Source organism: Rhipicephalus microplus, chromosome 4 (genome assembly GCF_043290135.1).
Source record: "Rhipicephalus microplus isolate Deutch F79 chromosome 4, USDA_Rmic, whole genome shotgun sequence".
NCBI lineage: Eukaryota > Metazoa > Arthropoda > Arachnida > Ixodida > Ixodidae > Rhipicephalus > Rhipicephalus microplus.
Genome location: NC_134703.1, coordinates 76,703,694 through 76,725,315, shown reverse-complemented (window position 1 = coordinate 76,725,315; position 21,622 = coordinate 76,703,694). Strand labels below are relative to the sequence as shown.

Below are 21,622 nucleotides of genomic sequence, written 5' to 3'. Positions count from 1 at the left end.
GAAGGGGGAGGGGTGATGATGGGGAGAGAAAGAAAGAAAGAGCACGAAGAAGATGTGGCAAGAATGAGGCTGGGGAAAATATCTGAAAGCCACTGCAGCGCCGAGCAGTGTTATTCCCATAATAATAATTGTTGGTATTTAACGTTCCAAAACTGCGATGTGATTAGGAAGGTGCGTAGGCAGAATTTTCTTTTTCGGGGGGAGGGGGGACCTCATTAAAAATGTTATTTTGTGCTCTGTATGCGATGGCGAAAGAAATTTTCGGGGGACGGAGGGAGGAGGACACAGGCTCGGCGTGTCCACTCTCTAGCTACGCCACTGGTAGAGGGTACCGGAAATTTGGACCATCTGGGCTTTCTACACATTGCTTTGCCGCCATTATTCCCGCCATTACACTGCTCCGCCGCCATGTCGCATTCCGCCCCGTTAATGTCGCTAGCACTGACCCAACATGGACAACGTGAAAATACGGCTGAATTCGGTAATTCGGTAGAGCCGAGAATAGCACCCCAGACCGAAGGAAAATGGAAGGTACGCGTAAATTCTATCAGACACGAAAGCTTGCAACTGAGCATACAGCGCGAAGCCGCCACTCCGTATGGATCGCCACGGGTTAGCGCTGCGAGGCGGAGCCCTTGTTTGCACGAGGCGTGGCGAATGTCGGCCGTGGCCTTACGCGCGACTCCGCGGACGAATCGCCCAGTGTGGCGGTTCGAATGCGCCCGTGCGGTGATATTAGAGGGAAGACGCATCGAAGTCGTGTTTAATTAATGACTGGCTGTAATGTACTAACATGAAAGTGGCGCGCATATGTCGGAAGGAATATCTTTCCGCCTGAGCACTTGGTGTTATGTGAACACGTTTGCGCTTGCCAACTGCGTGTGCTTTCTGAAAGTGTTCACGACCCTGGGCGTCAGCAGGGAGGGGGGGGGGGGTGCTAGGGGGCACTTGCCCCCCACCCAAGTCACATCACCGGTCCACACCACCTCCCCTAGCTTCGATACAACACGGGTTTTACCCCCCCCCCCCCCCCCAACGCAATAGCATGCCGACGACCATGCTCACAACTGCACTACCTAATACAAAACGGTATACGCCGTTTACACACGGCAACGCCTGGGTTTTGAAGCAACCGTTTTTAGATATCACACTGAAGCCACAATTATGCTTGAGAAGTGAAGCGAAAGCGGCAGCACGGCCGGAAATTCCCGATTGCGCGCGTCGGAAATTCTGCCCTTGAGCGATGCTACCGCCACCGCTGCCGCCGCTACTTAAGGAATTAATTCGATTTTGCTTGCTTTTTTTGTACCTTTTCAAACGTTTCGGGAGATACGTCAGCAGAAACAACACGAGCGAACGCACCACGTGACGGAAAAATCAGTCTCGGACTGACTTTTTTTCGTTCCGGCCTCGCGGCGTGGTTTTCCAGCCGCTTAGGCGGTGAAGCGAGTGAATTTCAGGCGAGTTTTGCCGCTTTCGCCTCCCTTCGAGGCCAAGTGTGAACTCACCAAGCGCGGAGCACGCAAGCGAATTTTCGAAGCCGCGAGGCAAGCGAGCGCGCGCGGCTGTTCAGACCGGTCGCGTTGCCTTCTCCCCACTCTGCCGCGGGCATCCACCAATCCACGGTGGGCATGTCGCCAGCTTGCGGCATTACCCGATACCGCGCGCGCGCGTCTCGGGCGCTGATTGGCTGCGGCCAAAGCGGCCAACTTTTCCACATGGGAAAAATCAATCCTGGCGCGATCCCGAGAAGTAGCCACGGGTTTCCCGCTTTTGCGGATAATCCGCGTCCGCTTTCCGGATCCGCGCTCGGTGTGAACGTGCCTTAAAACCCACACTCGCCCCTCACAACTACGATATAAATGTCTGCCGAGTACGCACACACCAGTTCAATTTTTGCGTAAAGCACACTATCGCTGGGTATTAAAAAAAGAGCCCCATCAATTCCTCCATCATCAATTAAATAAGTCGCTAGGGTTTCGAAAAGGCAGCAACCCTGAGTGAAGCGGCTTCCAAGGTAAATATACGGTCGATATCCGGTAATGTGGAAACACCGCAACACAGTTGCCGCTACCAACTTTCTCAAACAGCCACATTATCAATCAGGCAGTGCCGCACAGTAAAACGGCTATAGCATGACCATGCGAACAAAATGTAGGTGGACTCTTGCAAATGTGCCCCATTTCGACCACGCTGCATTCGGTGAAATGATGCTGTATGAAAGTTTGTCTGTGAAATGATGACACAGACAACGCAGTGTCAGAGTGCAGTGGAGGCGGAGCTAATGGCGTTACTTCCATCAATATTATCAGCCTAACTTTTGTCCACTGCAGGGCGAAGGAGAAGTGAACTAGGAGATAGCCTACACGCTAAAGAAGAGAGTCCCTTAACTCCCCAAGGGTAGTACTGACTTGCTATGTATTGTATACGACTCTCTTAAACAGGCACATCAGCTCTTTTTGGGGGTCACTGTACTCTCTTCGAAGAGTCATGTGACCCCACAAGAGAGTCAACTTGACTCTCTCAAGAGATTCGTATACGTGGCAGGTCAATACTACCCCAAAGGAGTCACACATACTCCTTTTCTCTTTTTTTTTTCTTGGGGACGGGTGTAACGTTCACTAGAATGAAGGTCCCCCTCAATAATCGCCGATTTATCAATTTCATCCCCTCTCCAAACTTTTCGCTACCTTCGGCTGCATTCCCTGAGTATGCATTCTATCACAAGCTCAGCCTTCCCCTCTCTCTCTTAATGGCTACGAGAATATCGGCTACCCGTGTGCTCTTCTCTTACCTCTCAACGTTACGTCTATCCTTTTTCGTTCCGTCGCACGCTAAGTGGTTTTTAAGTTCTGTAGTATCTAATATCCTCCAAGTCTGTTCTCTGTGCGTCAGTGCCGGTATCTTAGGCTAAACATTATTCAGTAATAAAAACAACTCGCTTATTGAGCTAATTTCGTTCACTATATACGTTGCCTTGGGCCACTTGTATTTCAAAAAAAAAAAATACCTCCCTTCATTCTTTAAATACGGGAGGGGCAGTCGGTCAGAACAGACGCCAGCCTAAAGTCGAGTAAATAACTCGCCGCAACGGCGACAGAGAAAGAATGCGCAAAGCACATTAGGGGGACGCTAAGAACTCGATACTCTCCGAAGAGGAAACCTTTCGCAACACGGCGAAAACACCGCGCGAGTCTGGACCAAGCAAAAAAAAAAAAAAAACAACGCCGCTGAACACGCCTCAAAGACGAGCGTTCGCGTTGTCGCCAAGGCGCAGAGACGAGTGCGCCTGCACCCGTTGTCTGTGTCGCTGTTAATGCGACCACGCACATAGCAGCTCACGGAAGGGTTACGAAAAAATACAAAAAACAAAAACCGCGCACGTCACCGAACCTCCGACGATAACGGCTGTGCACACGCCGAACCACGTTTGTGCGCGCTACAGCGATGGCAAAAAAACAGTGCCGTTCAACAACATATAGTTGAACAACGCGGCAGTGCACACAGAGTTGATTTCGAACGAGGCGAAGAGCAACGCCTGCCGTTCGCATGTGTGAGCGTAGCCGCGCAGCAGCAGGGCGACGGAACAAACAGAGGTGAGAATCAAGGGGCTTTCTTCTTCGAGTTGAACGTTCCAAAACCACCAATATAAATCCGAGATACGCCGTAGTGGAGGGCTCCGGAAATTTCGACCACCCACGGGGTTCTCTGAGGCGCAACTCAAAATCTGGGTGCGCGGGTCTCGAGCATTTTCGCCTCCATCGAAACTGCGGCCGCCGCAACAGAGATCAGTTGAGAACCATAACGGCTCTAACACAATACCGGGTAATAGATGCGTAGACATTGCTTACCTTACAGGAAGGAAGAAACACGGTCGGAAAATACGCGGCGGTAAGGGGGGTAGCTCGTGCTGCCACTAATGTACGAGTCGCACAACTTCATTCAAAGGCGCTACAAATCCTTTCGACAAACATTAGTTAAGCGCTCGAGTGCTGACCCGAAGGTCGCGGGATCGAATCCCGGCCGCATTTCGACGGAGGCAGAATGGTATAGAGGCCGTGTACTGTGCAATGTCAGTGCATGTTTACGTCTCAGTATTAAGTGCTTTACGTGCACGTCACAGTATTCAGTGCTACACACAACATTTCCTGTGGGACATTTTTTCCATTTCCTCCGTATGCAGTGTTGACACACTTTACACACCAGAGTCTGCCAGCACGTATATAAAGATATTTTCTTTTGGATTTCGAAGCTTTCGCCGCTACGCAGCAGCAGACTAGCTCCGCCGCAACTGACATTATCCCGACGAGTCAAGTCAGTTACACCTAGCTTGCGTACTCTGCGCCCCGCAGGCAGCCTGAATCGCGAAAATGCCTGTTGCTGGGGCAATGTATACACTCATTCCTGTTTACGTGTACCGCGAACAGATGGCACACGTGCTGCTAATACATCGCGAATCGCTGTGTTCCCGTGACGTCACGCTGCCATGGCACGTCACGGAGAAGCCACACCCTTGACATCGAAACCGAAAGTGACTTTTTTCTTTAAGGTAACCGTGTTTGAAGTATATGTGCTGCACTCCCAGGCACCCCAGCACTATTTCTAGGGTTCCCGAAACAGATGTTCATACTTCGAGCAACATTCCCACAATCTTCGAAATTAGTGTCAGTATACTCCTTCAACGCCATCGTAGCACGTCAGCCGCGATGTATACATGGCGTTAAACCTAAACTCAACCCTTGCACGAAAACTACCAGTGAAACGTCCAGTGCGCTTCTTCGTCTGTTTTCAAGCAAGGCATATTGTTTTCCATTTTGCACAGTGTAGGAGGGTGTGCTTCGTAAAAAAAACGCCCCCAGGGATGCGCACAATTTTCGAAAGGGAAGTTTACACTTGCGAATTCTACAACCAAGGATGTATTCTTGGTAGACTATACCGCCTTTCACTGTTAGTGTCCCCAATTCCTGGACGGCAATACGGTTATCACAGCCAGAAAAGGCAATCCTTACTCAGAAAAATTGAAAAAAGAAACGCTCAGACACATACACACTCTCAACAGTACACTATATATATATATATATATATATATATATATATATATATATATATATATATATATATATATATATATATATATATATATATATATATATATATATATATATATAGGAGAAAGAAGTGTATACCTAAGGGCTCGTTTTTCCGTGTTTTGACACAATATTAATGGGATCTAACAGACAGTAATGCCAAGGAATGTGTAGGGGAGGTTATTAGAACCAATGGAATGTAAATAAGAAGAAAGAAAAGTGGAAGAAAAAATAACCAGCCGTGAGCAGGTCCTGCTCACGGCTGCTTATTTTTTCATCCACTTTTCTTTCTTCTTATTTACATTTCATTGGTTCTAATAACTTCCCCTGTACATTCCCTGGCATTACTGTCTGTTAGATCTCATATATATATATATATATATATATGTGTGTGTGTGTGTGTGTGTGCGCGCGTGCGTGCGCGTGTGTGTGTAATAACGCCTTATATGTTTCGTAAATAATGCTGCCGCTTGCTTTCCGACAGTCATGCAAGACAGGAAAAGCGATTCGAAGAATGCCAGGCACGTTGAAAGAGACAGAACTTCCCACAACAGCATCTTTTGCAGCGGTACACATAATTAATGTAGACACGGTATAGGAGGGAAAGATATAATCCCACCACTACGCACCGCAGGGTAATCCTTTCATTTTTTTTTCCCGCCGCCACGACCGCAGTTATACACATGTCCTCGCAAAAGCTATGCAACGACGACAACACGGGGCTCTTTCTTCCTCTGCACGCGTGTGCATCCTCCTCCTCCGAACTCGTCCGTTACACAACCACGCTGCTGGTGATGACGCAACGGGCTACGCACACCAGCCGCGTTCTCTCGATATGTCGCTCCACGATTCCATGTATACATTTCGCCACATGCACTTCGCGATTCCATGTATACATTTCGCCACATGCACGTGAGCGGCTGGCCCGCGCCGGTGTCGAAACACACCGAAAGGACTCGCGATTGTCTGCCTTCGGATGGTGAGGGAAAGGGGGGGGGGTCCTTTTTTGGCCTCTCGTTCTTTGAACGCCGAGTAAACGAACGGGGACTAACGCCAGCTGCCGAAAATGTGCTCACTTCTGTTCTCGGGGTTCTCTTTTTTCTTTCTCTTCAAGGAGACCCACTTAACCGAGTACTCATGTGACATAGCTACTCTCTTTTTCGTAAAATTCGAGGGTACGACTTTCGAAATCGCCCGAAAGAAAAAAAAAAGGAAAGGAACTGTTCGCCAATGTAGTAGTAGTAGAAAACTTTATTATATACATAATCCAGACAGGCTATAACTCCAGTGCCCCGAGGAATATACGGGGTGGAGAGCAAAGTCTGTCCGGCAGGGTGGTGCCCCAATATTCCAGGGCCCCACTGGCGCGAGCCATCCGTTCAGCTCTGTGGATCAGTCGCAGCTGATCCACTAGGGCTGGGCTAGACAGCAGCGCCTCCCATTCCTCCCACGTGCCAGTCGTGTCGTGTTCTTCGTCGTGATCCGCACACTCCCACGTGATGTGAAAGAGTGTTGGGGTGGCTCCACACCACGGGCATATATCAGGTGAAGAGTGTGCAGGTTTATGTAAGTGTTAGTCTGTATTTTTCTTAGCGCTGCTGCCTCCGCAGCACTGAGCTTGCCATGAGGACGTGGATACAGCTACCTATTTCCTCTGTAGTACTTTAATACCGTTGCGAAAAAAGGGGCCAGGGGTGTAGAATCATCACTCGCGTTGTCTTGAGTGGTTCGGTGATTTCGTGAGGAGGTCTTTAATAATTTCCCGAGCTTCGTTACTAGGAAGAAATCCATGTCGGTTTTTAAGCGACAACATCACGACATCATGATAATTATATTTGCTGCTTTCACGAGATCAATGTGCCTTTATTAATATAATATCTACCACCTTTACTGTGAAATCAAGATATCCCATAAATACTTTGTCCAACTTTTCCAAACTGTGATACCAGGTTAGCAAATGACGACCGTTCCAAATGGGAGGACGTGTTTAAAAGCGGTACATGATTTGTGAAAAAAAAATAAAAAACCCTGTGTGACACTTCGTGCAATTTCTCACAGAGCATGTATAGCTTACGGAAAAAGTTTCCTCAGAAGACGCAGTGTAAACGTTCACTCGTTCGATATACTCTGCTGATGTTGCAAGAGAACGGCCTACAACGTGTTTAGATGTCGTTGAACAAGCAATGTCACGCGCCTGTTATAAGCTTCCCTTAGAATCGCCGCTTCAACATATTAATGAGGCAGTAATAAAACCTCGGGCTTGCGAAGCGATAACAAAAGATATGAGATACAGCAGCGCTCCTGCCTCCTTGTCCTTGCTTCGTTCATCCTAGAAGGCTTCGCTCATCCCGTTAGGCCTATCATACAGTACGTCCAATAGATACCGGTGCCACCATAAGGAGGACTGTGAAATTTAGACCACCGCCCAAGAACTCGGATGGTTTATTTGTGCAACAAAGTGCTTCATGGTTAACCAGCGAAGCCGAAATTTTCGGCACTGGTGTTTACCGCGAGATGAGGTCTATTGAGTTGTCTTTTGTTGTAGTTTTTTTTTTCTATCACCGCATTTGAGAAATGCGCGCTTTGAGATTTGCATTTGGTGAAGTTATCTTAAACTAGTGGTCAGCAACCCGCGGGACATTACTATGAGGCGTCCAGCGCGAAGTCAGAATCCCTATACCTACATTTGTCAATTTATATTTGCACTGCAAAGTAGCTATCTCCCCTGAAACGTCCTTGTCCGAGTGTAAAGACGCTATTTCGGTATTAAACAAAGTAGATTTTCAGTCCAATTTAAATAAACAAAACTTATATTTTAGTTTCGCACATTATTGTCAGTACGCCACAATTTTTTTTTCCTTACTCTTCCCCCAACCACTTCCCCCACGGTTTGACCTCCTTCCCTCTGCCTCTGGCGATCCCTGGCTTCGATTATATTAAGAACATCCCAAAAATTGTATGAACAGTGATTCATGCTGCGGTTCATATCATGCCTGGCAGGGGCGTAGCCAGAATTTTTTTCGTTGGTTTCAACCATACTTTATGTATGTCCTTGCGTGTGTTTGTGTGTGTGCGTGTATGTATACACGTTAATTAAAAACGAGAAACTTCGGTAGCGGGTTCGAACCCCTCTCTTCCATTTACTCTCCTGATCACTGGCTATATATAAGTTCACAAAAGCCGATGAGAAACAAGTGCAGGCGGTTAGACTCTTCAACGTCGCGTATGATATAGTATGAAGCGTCTCCGCCCCGATTCTTCTTCTTCAGGTATTACCATCCTGGTTCTTGCGCACTCACAGGCCCACTACATTTTCACGCAGTCTAACCATACACAACTTCACTGTAAAGTAAATGAAAACGCGAGAAAACAGAGATTTATAAGGCGGTTCTTGCAAAGAGTGACGGAACAAAGACGCCTATACACTACTTAACAGATGGGTCAAGTGCCACCAGATTGGCCTGTAAACTTTTGTGTTTACTAAACGAACAGTCCTACGTAGACGCATACGCAAGAAAGCGTTTGGGTTGGTGCACACGGTGTATTCTGGCCTTATTATTATTTCACGTTGCTAGGATTGGTGCACACGGTGTATATACACGGTGTTGCTATATACAGAAACAAGAAATTATGAACTCAACACCCCGAGATGGCGGCTCCATATGTCTTTAGGCAAAATAGTCTATACGGAGTCACCGCTAAGGCTGCAAACAGCTCAATGCACCCACTCGCCGGTTACAAGTACACTCTACCGCTACGGGTTATTCAGGGTTTCTAAACAGGAGCACGTGATACCTGTTTTTTGTTTACAGCAGCTGCCAGATATCAGCTTCACGTCCTGTGACGACACGCGGGAAGTAGTGGGGAGGGAGAGAAAGGGAAGAGGAAGCCAACTCGATCCACCCGAGCACGTGTTGCGTAAGAAGAGCCACCGCGAGTCGGCAATAACACGAACTCGACTACCGCGACATCTGGTGGCCACGATGTGCCGTATGTTGCAACGCGTTCCAGACGTGAAAAAGAGTACCGCGCGGAAAAATTTAAAGCTCGCGATACAAGGACACAGAGGAGACGATATAGAGTTGTTTTTATCTCTCCATCTTAAGTGCGACCGGTCATCGATGTCAGCACAAAGCAGCTCACATGGCAAACAATAACAGGGACGTCAGAAATACCTGCTTTTATCCATATCACACTACCTTCCCGCAAAGATCATTACTGGCTTGTGCAAAACGCTAACTGCTCAATGCAACTCCCCCCCCCCCCCCAGTGGTGATCGCAACCTTGTTGAAGAAAAAATTCAAATCAAAATTCAAAAAGCGTTGATAAGCGACCCGGCCTCAGCCCGAAAAAAAGCTGCCTTAAACGTGCCACAACAATTTTTCCTCCTTTTCTGTCGTTCAATTATGTCTTCCATTTTAAAGCCTAAACGCTACTCGAACGACATGCTGTCACGAACGCAGCGATTCGAACCGCACTATAGACCTATTACGTGTTACGTAAACAGCGACAGGCGCCATCGATATATTGAGTTACATTATGCCAACATACGCCGTCGACATACTAAATTAATTTAGACCCTTTCGATCAATTAGGGAAGAAATGAAAGGCAGGGAGGTCAACCAGACGCACGTCCAGTTTGCTACCCTGCACTGGGGGAAGGGGTGAGGGGATTAAAGGGGAAGAGAGAGAGAAGTGAAGGGCAAGTCCTGTCGCTTTAGCAGTGCCCTGGCAAACACGTATGCTACAAACAGAAGCTATGCACGTTTTTAACTGCGGGAAGCAGCTTCCCCGCTGAAGTCAAGCCGTCCAAGCACAGCAATCGAATCTGGTGCCTCTTTTCAAGGTCACTGCTGGAAGCGGTAGGGGCATCATTAGGACGAAGCAACTGCCTCTCTCGATAGACAGGGCCCCGAGAGAGCATTCCCAGTTTCAGCACTAGACAAGCTGACGTTTACCGCAATAGTGATTGAATGAACGAACGAATGAATGGCAGTAATAGATAAGCGGAACCGGAGGCATTACGAGCTTCGGCAACAGTACAGCACAGAAAAAGAAAATTTTAGTGGATGACGGATATCATCATCACCATCAAGACGTGTGGCGAAAAAGAAATGTATTAGTAGCCAGAAGAAAAATGGTCAACTGTAATAAATGATGTAACAACTGTCTATAACAAACGTGAATACCAGCCCTCTATTTACATTTCAAAGGATATGTCATAAAAGACCATCGCCATCATCACTTCACACCCAGATTCTCCCTCACTCTCACACTTTCGCTATTTTATCATTACGATTATCATTCGATGCGTCAGCGAAATAACTAATAAAAACAGTGACCCATTCGCAGAAGCCCTCCTCTGAGGCTGGAATGGGCTGGTACGGTTAAGAGAGAGAAGGGAACAGCCGCTAGCCTGGCCGTAGCGCCTAGAGAACAGGTACACTCCGCGCCACAACTGCAAGCGGCGACGAGGGAAATGGCGTGAAAAAGGGCCGCTTGCAGCTTTGCCGCCACAGCGCGCGCACTATGAATGAGGAGACGAACTTGACCTTGAAAAAAAAAAATGTCGATGGCGGAGGGGGGCGCGCGCGCGCGCCCGAGAAAAGAAAAAAAAAAGATCGCAGAAATAAAGAGCTCTCGACCGATTTGGCGATGCTCCCGAATAGATCCACGGCCGCGCGGTAGCGCTGCGATCGACGGACATCGCGGAAACTTACGGATAAAAAAAAAAAAATCGATCGCCCAAATAACAGCAGCATCAGCGGTATTTTCGTGAGGGAAAAGCCACGCTACACTCTCTCTATAACGCATACGCCGCTGCTCGCATCCGTCCATTTGGGAACGACTGTGTATGTGTGTGTTCTCGGGAAGGGCGAGAAAGAAATGAAGAAGAAAGCTCTCGCTGCTGTCACTAAGGTCGGCGCGCTAACGTTTGTTCGTCAGGTGCGCGTTAGCACAGAGCGCAGGAAACGTGAAATGAAAAAAAAAACAATAAGTGCGGTAGAAGCAAATACCTTCGACGTGGCAGCAACAAGCGGGAGGCGAACGCTACGCTGCTGCCGCTGCAGCGAGGGAGTGGCCCGATTTGAAAACCTTCGCGTTCCGAGGAAGCACGATGGAAACGCGCGAAAACAATGCGTGATGTGGAACCACGCTAACAAAAAGAAAAACTGAAATAAGGCAGGAGATTTCGCTTTTTTTCCAAAAAAGAAGCCAAGCGTGCATCGCGCGAGGCACAGGCAGGTGCTGCTAACGAGATTACATGCGCTCGCGGGAAAGTGAAAAAGAAAAAGGCTGAACCAACCCCGAGAACGCGAGCAAGGTGGTCAAATAGAGAATGCCCGCAAGTGGCTTGCCTTCTCTCTTTTTTTTTTTTTTCAAGGACATCTCGCGAAATGAAGCAAGCACTTTCCGCGCACAGGGCAATCGAAAAAGCGCGAATAAACACAGGAAAACTGTTGCATAATGTTACTTTTTTTTGTTTTGACATTCAAGGCGCGGGTGATTCATTCGAAGCGAGCGCTCGATGGCGAAAAGCGCGCTACGTGGACACAGCCGCCTGCTACTCTTCACAACTGCACCTGACGATAAAAACCATTCCCCCTCCATGGCGCTAGCCTACGTGAAGCTCGCGTACGGAATAATCTTTACTCGAGATAACAGCCGTCGAGCGGAGCAGGCCGGCTTTATCGGCGCGGCCGAAGTGTAGGGATATAAACACACGTATGATATCAAACGTGGTTCGCACGATATTTTTGCACGCGCGCGCGCGAATGTAGCGGATATTTCCTTTCTTCTGCCGTTGCCAGACGTCGAAAGACGTACATTGCAACCGAAATTTTCAGAGATTGCGCTGTTTTCTGTTTCTTCTTTGATCCACCACCGCGTGTCATTTGAAGCCCTCAATAAAAATGAAAATGCGATTTTTTTTCCGCATTTTATGTATTTGCACTCGTTTTCCTGCTCGCTTTTTTTTTCGTTATCGCGTCTCGCACGTTAATAAAAACTACGAAACTCACCAAGGTCGCAGTCGATCGGCCATGTCTGTCACACGGTGAGCCAGGAGCGCAGTCGACGGAGCGCCCTTCGCGCCGAGGACTCGGGCCCAAACTAACTGCGTCATTCCTCGAAGACTCGCGCGCCGAGCCGGGGAGTTTTCCGACGGAGCTTGGCGCGACTGAGAATGCGCCGTATCATTGGAGCGCCTTCCCCTCCTCCTCCGCACCATTGCGCGCGTACGCTCTCTTGCGCCACAACCCCTCTCTCTCTCCTCGCCACGTCGTGTCGTCACCGGGAAAAACACTTTCGCGCACCACCCTCACCCTCCTTTTTCTTCCCCCTCCCCGGGACTTGCAACGCTTACGTAACCATTCGTCCTTTCCCGGCGCGCATACACACACGCGCGCGCCGCGAGGAAAAGAAATATCACCCACACTTTCGCCCTTTTCTTCCGTTTCCCCACCCTTTCGCAGCCACCAACACCCATACGAGGTTTATTTGCGTACTCTTCAAGCACTTTTTTCCTTTTTGCGTGTAAAATCGTAAGAAACAAACCAAGCGTCAAATAAAACGACGAAAGTATCGGGGATCAACAGTTTGTACTAGTCATTATGGTTATGGAAAGGCGGCTCGCTGAGAAGACATTTTCCTTCAATCCAAGCGCCATCTTTTGCTTCCTTGTTACCCTTCCTATTCCGCGAGTAAAATTTAACACTGAAAGGCATTGGTGGGCGCAGCAGCCGGTACGTTGTTGCGTTATAAAAATAATGATAATAAAATCGAAGGTATGCGCATATGTTTCTATGAAAACAGCTCATACTACGAATTGCTTGGGTTTTACGAGCCAAAATCCCAATATGATTATGAGGCTCGCTGTGAGGGATACTCCAAATTTACCTGCTTTAAAGCCTGGTTTGTATGTCGCTCGAACATGGACAACGCTGCACTGGAGTGTCATTGAAAGGTGCGCGAATTGCGTCAGGGAAACGAAAAACAAGGGGGGGGGGAGAATGTCTTTTGAAAAGAATGGTTGAAGTATGGTGGCCAGCTTAGTTGAAGTGCCGCAGCGTGCCAACAGCATCAGCTGATACAGGCCCACAATAAACAAGTAAGTGGCCCACAGCGGGCCAAGCTCGCGGCTGGCGCTCCCGCGCATGCCCCCCCCCCCCCCTCCTCCATGTTTGCGCGACTGCCAAGGAAGCGCCGTCAGCAAATAACATAAGCTAGCACGCGACGAGTTGTTCACAAAGAGCAAGGAATGCATGACGACGTATATCTGAATGCAGATGAAACTAAAACAACAAACGGGAGAAAAAAATCAGCCATCTCAAAAGAAAGAAAGCGCTGCAGGCTGATCGATGTTCCGGGCCCATATCGACGCAGTCGAAGCACAAAATGCTCTTCGCTTCGTGTAGGCCGTGTCACGAAATGGAAACCTGCCAAAGTGGGAGAGATACGGATGCTTCGAAGAATCTAGAAAGCCATATGCTGCGCTATATTCGTGACATCATCATCATCAGCCTGACTACGCCCATTGCAGGGCAAAGGCCTCCTTCATGGTGCGCCAATCAATCCGGTCTTGAGCTTTCTGCTGCGACGTTATACCTGCGAACGTTTTAGCCTCATCAGCCCACGTAACTTTCTGTCTCCCTTTCGTGCGTTCATCTAACCTCGTAGGCTTAACGCATGCTTGCATACGTTTAGTGCCTTTTTAGAACGAAGTACTACAAGTTATCTTACTAAGCATATGATTTCCCGTTTGAAAATATTCGACAGGCTTACCATTTACATGGGTTGGATATAGTTGAGGGGACCTTGCCATAGAATCAGTTTCGGTTCGCGCACACAATCGACGTTGACACTACGGGCATCCTTATTTTACCGGCCTGTAGCAAAACGTAGTGGATATCGAACAGCGTGACTGCGTGTAGCACAACACACACGTCGCTTTATCGAGCTGCGTGCATGCAAACAAATGCAGCACGGGGCTGCCTGATTAATCGTTTCAGCAACTACATAATTGGGCGAGTTGCAGAGCGAAGAAAAAAGCTAGAATAGTGAATCGCGCAGCTGGAAAGGCAGCACGAGAGCCATTCATTTGCCGGCGTGCGCTTCACGTGGTTCTGCGTAATGAAGTACCCTCTGACACTCAAAATCAAAAGTGTTGTACGTGAACGAGAAATTGTTCATTCGCACTGCCACAGAAGCTTTGTTCTTACCTCTGTCGAACTTTTTTCCTTCGGGATCGATGTCTTTTACGTCGAAAATGTCCTCGAATAAAACACCCGCCATTTTGAATACACTGGCGCCCCGCGTGGAAGAGGACTCAAAACGTCGCAGAACTATTTCAACAAAAACAAATGAAACGCTCATTTGTACAAGGTTTTAGTATAAATACATTTTTAAATTTACGTTTGCGTGCGATAGACTTTTCACGAATGTTGGAGATATATTTAATCACAGGAAACGGAAGTCGGCTCGAGTACACTCGATCCAAAAAAGCAAAGTGGGCTCGAGCTTTTTCGTTTTATTGCGGCAGGGCGTTATCGCCCGTGTTTCTAATTAAGTTTTTTTTTTTTTTCTGTTGCAGCCGCTATGAGCCCGCGTATCGGCACTTAGCGGATCGCGAAGTGACTCGTGCGCTTTCGAATTGTGACCGTTTTGAACAGCGCGAGACGATGTGACAAGCGTCGAATGGCTTCGCCTCCTCCACGCCGAAATGTCAGCAGTAGGCCGCACAAGCAACACCTGTCCCCACTTCAGGTTCTGCTGCAAATGGGATTTCCGAAGCACAGAGCGTGAGTGTCGATCCGTCACGTAGCGTGCTCTAACCGGGGCCTCAGTCGGTGGCGCCATGAAAGGCCGAGCATTTGAATTGGCAGCGGTGAAGTCATCGAGGCGCGTCTCACGAGTCAAGGACCTGTGAACGTGCGCCTGTGTGACTAACTGGAGCGTTTGCCCCTCGTCTCGTAGGCGACTTTTTTGCAGAGGAAGCTCGTCGGCGTATAACGCTTCCTAAGTCCTTGAACTCTGGTTTTTACCGAGCGTGTATTGCTGTCGCTTCCTGTGCGTGTGCTTGTCTTGTTTCACGGGAGCTGATTCGTCATCGTGTCAAATCAATTTTTTTCTCGTTTCAGCGAGAAGGCTCTTGCGGCGACTGGAGACAGGGGAGTGCAGTTAGCGGCCGATTGGTAATGCCAACGTTTTTTATTTGGGTGTTTATGGTATCGTACCACGTCAGGTGCTCACGCTAGATTACTCATTTTTGATGTCCTGAACACTCTGTCACGGAATGAAGCCACTAGCACCATAGGACCTGACCTACGCCTTAAATATATTCTCAAACGTTCGTCCTAACGTTCGTCCGTGGGTCGCTAACATGCAAAACACTATTGTACTGCACGATCAGAATTTCTAAGGTTGTTTTTGCACGCTCGACGCATGAGAGATCTTTCATACAACGAAAATCCGTGATGCTCACATTCTCTACACTTGACAACAGCGTAAAATACTGTTTCATGTGAGTGCAAAGACACCTTCAGGGACTGACAGAATGGCTTTTATTTCCAACATTATTGTTTGTTTTGATAGGCACCACATATATGGATGTCATGGGCTATAATTATTACAACCATAGCACGCACTTCAGTCAAGTATCGAAATTAACTTCTGCACATAGCCAAGCCATTTTGCAGAGTAGAGCGATGCATCATTCTCGGTCTCTGTGAATGTGATGAATGAATGCTGGCCCAAGTTTGGTGTTCCTGACCTGCTTTCTCTGGCTATGGTTTCGTGCTGAGAAGCACACGAGTGGGCTTTTAATTCGCAGCCACCACGTCCACATTTTATTGGGCATGCAGATATGCGTTTTACTCTAATTTAGGTTCACAGCAAGGAGTTTTTACCCTTGAAACTCCAGAATTTATATAGTTGGTTTGGCCTTTCTCTTAATTTAAGCATTATTGACATCGTGCACTATTGTTGCATGAGCTTGGAAAATGGAAATAAATTCCTAAAGTTTTATGTTTTAATGGCATTCGTCTTAATGTCATTTGCTATTTAATGCGTTCACCAGAAAATGTACTGTGACATGCATACTCTCGAAACCGTAGCATGTGCAGCATAGTTGAAGCACTTGCAATATTCTCTTCTATCGTGTGGAAAATATTTTATCGTGTCTTTTAAGTACTCTCCAAACTTTTTTAGGTCCACTTTGGAGTGGCTTCTACACATAGAGGGGCCATGTAACTTCAGAGCTTCGTATTTTACAAGCAATGTCCAAACTTCCTAGATCAGTAGCAGGGATGTAAGAGGAAACTATAAACTTTTGTTAATGGAACTTCAGTGTCCTTGCTTCTACCTTTCACTTGTATCAAAGGCAAAATGTACTTGTAACTACGTGTTTACTTCTATTATTACTGAAAAGTTGCCCACTTCAAAAGATGTTATCGTCAACGTCATCAGGTCAGTCAATCAATTTGGACATGTAGTAGCCCTGGTAAAGAAAAGAAATTATCAGCAATAGAAGGCATTAGCAACTGAACATCATTCATTGTGCGCCTGTGGCAGGGGTATTTATTAGTTGCCGTATATCTTATACTCATGTGCTTCCTGTCCATTTCTCGACACTCACATGGGCTTTCTTGCATTATTTTTATCTTTCGCTAGGCTTTTAGCTCATGTCAACGACCCCACCTTGGACGACAGCACTCCTAGAGAATATATTCTTTATCTCTGCCCGGTGGGATCGCTTCTGGAGCATCTGCAGAAGTTCTCTCTGCAGTCTATGCTGCAGTGTGGACGGAATGGTGCACACAACTACCTGCCGCATATCACGCTATGCTCTTTCTTTCAGGTGAAAACTATTTGGCATTACTTAAATTTGTGTGCAGAAAATTATGATCGACTGTACAAAAGCATATGCCTAGCCCTAACCGTGAGTGCTGGAAGATACAGCGAGGTTGGGGAGAGTGTGCTTGCCTCTAGGCTGGTGGTCGTGTAGTTTAAGCAGTTAACGGAGTGGACAGTGCGTAGGTAAAAATGTGAGGATATCCTGGAGCTATGCAGGCACACTGGGCTAACATGACTCTGTAAGTCATTGACATGCAAGACACCAATGCGAGCATTCGGGTGACTAGTCTGCAGAATTGTCTCATTGAATTCTAATGACAGCGAGTCACTGTTCTGTTCGTGCTCTCGTGCTGAAAAGACAGGACTGCAAATGGTGCACTTGGCTGCTGTCTGATAACATTGCACTGACAATGCGATTGCTATGCATTACAATGTGAACAGCATTAACCCTTTGCAGCCGTGTTGCGTTATCAAAAGGGGCCCGACAACAGAACACAAGAGGTTAATGCATTTAGTTGTGTGTTGAGTTGTCCTGTTGAGCTCAGGCAAAACACGATGCAGTGTGAGAAAAAACATTCTTGTGTAATAAGATTGAGATACGTTGAAGGCATTGATATCGAAAGTTTTTTTTTTATGTTAACATTGGTGAAACGAAGTTGTTTTACGCTGTTTCTTTTCAGGCCCCAGATGATGCTATCGGGCATCTCAGTCGAGCACTGCAGCATGTCGTGGAAAAGCTGAAACCAGAACTTCCCGAGTCTATTAAGCTCGAACATTACACCTCACAAACGTTTCTCGGGCTTTTTGTGGCCGAAGAACACAACGATGCATTAAAAAAGCTTGCCATTTATTTTATGAGAGAGGTTTCCGAATTTAGTGAGTATTGCATTTTTTGTTTCTTTAGCTTATGGCTTTTTTGTTGGATGCATCGTTAATTTGGCGTACCTTCGAGCTCTTTTTCATTGTCGTCTAATCCTCAATCAAATATTCTTATGTTCCTAATTTAGAGAAAATGCTTCAATAACTAGGTCTTTGTGGCATAAGTCAGCCCAGTTCATTTCTACACTAATTTATATTTAGCAGGGAGGAAAGTTGGGACATTTTTATATTCTTACTGGATACGTCAATATAGGCTAGATGGTAATTTTTCTTTTTCTAACAACTTGTGACCTTAAGACAGCCATCAGTTTAGATTCTTTAATGCTTCTTTTAACTTGTTCGTTTTGACATCACGGTAAAAAACACAATTTTTCTAATTGCTGTACCGTAGCATCACTTTTGTGACTAGCCAATGAGGCCTGTGTTTTGAATGCCTTTTTTTTTTTTAATTGGATATTTCGTTAGTGCAGCAAAAGTTTGGATGTGCTTCTACAGTCAGATTTTTTTCTCCCTGATGGTTTGCACAATATTTTAAAATTATTCAAAGGGGTACTGACAAAACTTCATGACTGTGATAGCCTGTAGGATGGATTCCACTGAACATGCATATATCACCTGGGAAATATAAAGAGCGAATATAGATTAAAAGGTATTTTAGAGCAAGTTTTAATTTTAAAGGTATTAACACCATCGAAAGGGTCCCCACGAGGGCCCCCTTACTTCCCTCACATCACCACGCTGCAGTCGAGAAAACAAGTTTTGGTGATGTCATAGCCACCATTTTTTTTTTTTTTTCTGCCGTGTGTGTTCCAGCAGGCTATTCTTCTCGGTGACTAAATGCGAGTGCGTGGCCGTGGCGCATGCATTGAAGGTTTTATTTGACCACAGTGCAGTCGTGTTTCCTATTCGAAAGAGCTTCTTGTTACGAACCATGTGGAAGTGCGTAGCAGTTCTGTGTGCTGACCTGATCGACAGCTGGACACGCTAGATGGTGATAATTTCACCATGCGACTTGTCCTTTTTGGAGCGCTGTGACTGAAACTTTTCGATAATGAGTAGCCTGTAATTTTTTAAATAAATATACTTTCTCAGTGCACAGGGAACATTTCAGAAAAAAGACAGAGAGGACAGAGTGCACGCTTACAACCCCTATCTGTCTTGTTTCTGAAATGTTCTCCGTGAACTAAGAAAGTATATTTTTTTTAAAAAGCGCAGTACCAACCAGCCCAAGTAGCCACTCTTTTGCAGCCTCTAATTTTCTATTGCATGCTGCAGCAAACGATGTGTCGTATCATGAACAACAGGGCCCCAGCAACACATCGCAGCAAAAGAAAAAAACCCAAGGCCGAAGTTCTGTGTCAGTACCCCTTTAAAGGGCTCCTCATCACTGCAAATTTTGGTTGTGAAGTTACAGCTCTCAAGCTATCATCTAAGATACGTATTACTAAAACAGTTTTCAGATTCATTTGTTATTGACAAATTAAAACCACCCTCTTCCCATCACACCAGTAGGGAGTAGCCTTCATCGAAAAGGCACTTTTTCCCCCATTGTTTCATCTAGTGTAGACAGGCATCGCTTACTCTGCATTCATCAGCGACATTTTAATGTGTGATTCTTAACGTGGAGCAAGTAGGTGTGCAACTTCCTCGAAGTGCTTCTCCTTTAGAATAAATTGTGTGCAGCGCTTTGTTTGGAAGTCTATCATTTTCACGGCACATTGGCTGTTTCATACATCGCGCACACAGTTGCTGCTAAGTGATCTACCCGCAGTGCTTGCTTTCACCGTGCAGATCTGCTGAGGGGCCCTTTAGGCAATGTCAAATTGCGGGAGGTGAATATGAATTGTAGCGTATCTTTTCCCACTTAGTCATAGGATACTTTATGTAGTAGGTAGCAAGATCTACTAGTCTGCTGTGCATGACAATCGAGTGTTCATGCTGCATACTTTGACATTGTGGGCTCCGTGAGCCGTAACACTACTAACCGTGGGTTGTGCATCGTGTTCTGTCTTTGTAGTTGTATCCGATATCGGGGCACTGGAGGTGTTGGGCACTTGCTTCCCGTGGTGCTCGTCTTCTTATTCTTCCCTTAGCAAGACTGCTTCGCGAAACAGGCGTAAGCTCAGCCCAGACCACTCTCTGGCGATCGCTCTCTCTGTGAAGGCACCCGCTAGCTCAACTGCATGTTCCCCACTTGCGCATATGCTAACTGTACTCATGGTGGTGATTGTGGTCGCAACAGTACAAATAAGACACACGAAGTACGATGCAGAGTTCTTTAGTCATGCCAGTTTTGAAACTCTGCATAAGCCTCACTTATGAAAATCCAGCTCGCCATAAGTTGAAATGCTGGGGCTCTGCCGATTGGTGCATTGTCTGTTGACCAAAAAACAAGCTAGTAAATGCGTGTAATGATTCCAGCACAATACTGCAGCAGCATGGCCTCCGAGATGGCACGTGCAGCGTCTTTCTTTCCAGCCGTCCCAATCGCCGCGCTACTCAGCAAAAGCAACAAGTTTCATCTCACACACCCGGCTACCGCAAGAGGGCGCATTCACTGTGGATTCTGGCGGTGCCGGAGATCGCGACAGAAAACAGAGTGCACGGTATTATAGCGTATGCATGGTTCTTTTTTTGTGTGTGTGCGTGTACGATTAAGAATCACCGCCAGAACCTTCTGGCTGCAGTGAAGGCAAGCTTTTTTTTCTGATGCTACAATTATTTGGTCCATTTTACAAATTTATGAGGTGGGTGGTCAACCGAAGCACAGTTATGTTCTAATAACTGAGTGCCCGGGCCATGTCACTGAAGTAAAGTGACAAGTAATTTTGCAGGAATATACATTGCAGAAGGCTTCGATTAGCTGACCTTCATTTACTACCCACGTCTTTCACAGTGAAAGTGCCTGAGTACCCATAGCCTCCTTTTTCGTCATCTGTATTTTAATTATGTTTGGGTAGCACAATTGCAGTATCACTATCATGTTTATTTATTGTTCTCTCCACTGCATCCAAACAAAAAGGTCGCACATGCAGCAGTACTGTGTCTTTCTGAAGAAAATAAGTATTCGTCAAGTACACTACTAAAGAAAGAAAAAGCACAAATTGTCACTGCTATGTATTGTGCAATGTTTTGTACCAGGTACACCAAACACTCAACGCGTGTTGCATTCTTCTTGAACAAGCAACAGATTCTGATGTTCGTTCTTACCTTGCCCAAAGTATCCTCTGAACACTGTAAAACTCGTAGTACGAATTAGCGACCATAAGTAACCAAAATGCACCTGTAACCAGCCTGTGGTCGTCGCAGAATGGGCGACGTAATTTAGTCTAGATTTATGGCAAATCTCTGTCTCCTGCTTCTACGGCACGACTAGTGGTAGTTCGAAAGGAAAAGTGGGGAAGCCTTGCGGGCGAGTGCGAGGCATTGTGCGCTATGCGAGCGCGGCTTTCGCGCAATCTGTGATTACATCAGTGCGGCTACCAGAATTCTTGAAGTGGCGTTACAACAAAAAGGAGCACTAGTTCCATGAAAGGAAGGAAAAAGGCATTTAATTGCGTGTAACCCGTAAACGTATAACGCGACACTTTTCCGACTTTGCTTGCTGGTCTGGCTGTAATTTTTATTCTTCACCAGTGTCCCCAATACTACACCACCAACAAACTTCAAAGTATAGTAAGTTTCCAGCACATGCAGATCTCTTACAGAGGCATCGCAATTTTAAGCGCTCTAATATGTGCGGCATCAATGTACAGCAAAAAAAAAAAAACCTATTTGAAAATACATACGGCCCAGCATTGACT

At 46.6% G+C, this 21,622-nt stretch overlaps 2 protein-coding genes across 5 annotated transcripts in view; one reads left to right on the top strand and one right to left on the bottom strand.

Annotated features, from left to right (window-relative positions):
• Polr2H (DNA-directed RNA polymerases I, II, and III subunit Rpb8) overlaps nt 1-14,438 on the bottom strand; it is a 145,408-nt gene extending 130,970 nt beyond the window's left edge. The window contains exon 1 of one of the 2 annotated variants that reach the window (XM_037423185.2): nt 14,309-14,438. In XM_037423185.2, the coding sequence (XP_037279082.1) occupies nt 14,309-14,381 (73 nt within the window). In that variant the 5' untranslated portion in view covers nt 14,382-14,438. Of the gene's footprint in view, nt 1-13,871; nt 13,927-14,308 lie in introns of those variants that run through there. The other variant, XM_075892976.1, reaches the window with a different exon arrangement.
• A 137-nt stretch (nt 14,439-14,575) lies between these two features.
• Epp (Ecdysteroid phosphate phosphatase) overlaps nt 14,576-21,622 on the top strand; it is a 42,294-nt gene continuing 35,247 nt past the window's right edge. The window contains exons 1-5 of one of the 3 annotated variants that reach the window (XM_037423186.2): nt 14,576-14,887; nt 15,227-15,280; nt 16,758-16,944; nt 17,621-17,816; nt 19,837-19,935. In XM_037423186.2, the coding sequence (XP_037279083.2) occupies nt 14,784-14,887; nt 15,227-15,280; nt 16,758-16,944; nt 17,621-17,816; nt 19,837-19,935 (640 nt within the window). In that variant the 5' untranslated portion in view covers nt 14,576-14,783. Of the gene's footprint in view, nt 14,888-14,908; nt 15,059-15,226; nt 15,281-16,757; nt 16,945-17,620; nt 17,817-19,836; nt 19,936-21,622 lie in introns of those variants that run through there. The other 2 variants (XM_075892975.1, XM_037423187.2) reach the window with 2 other exon arrangements.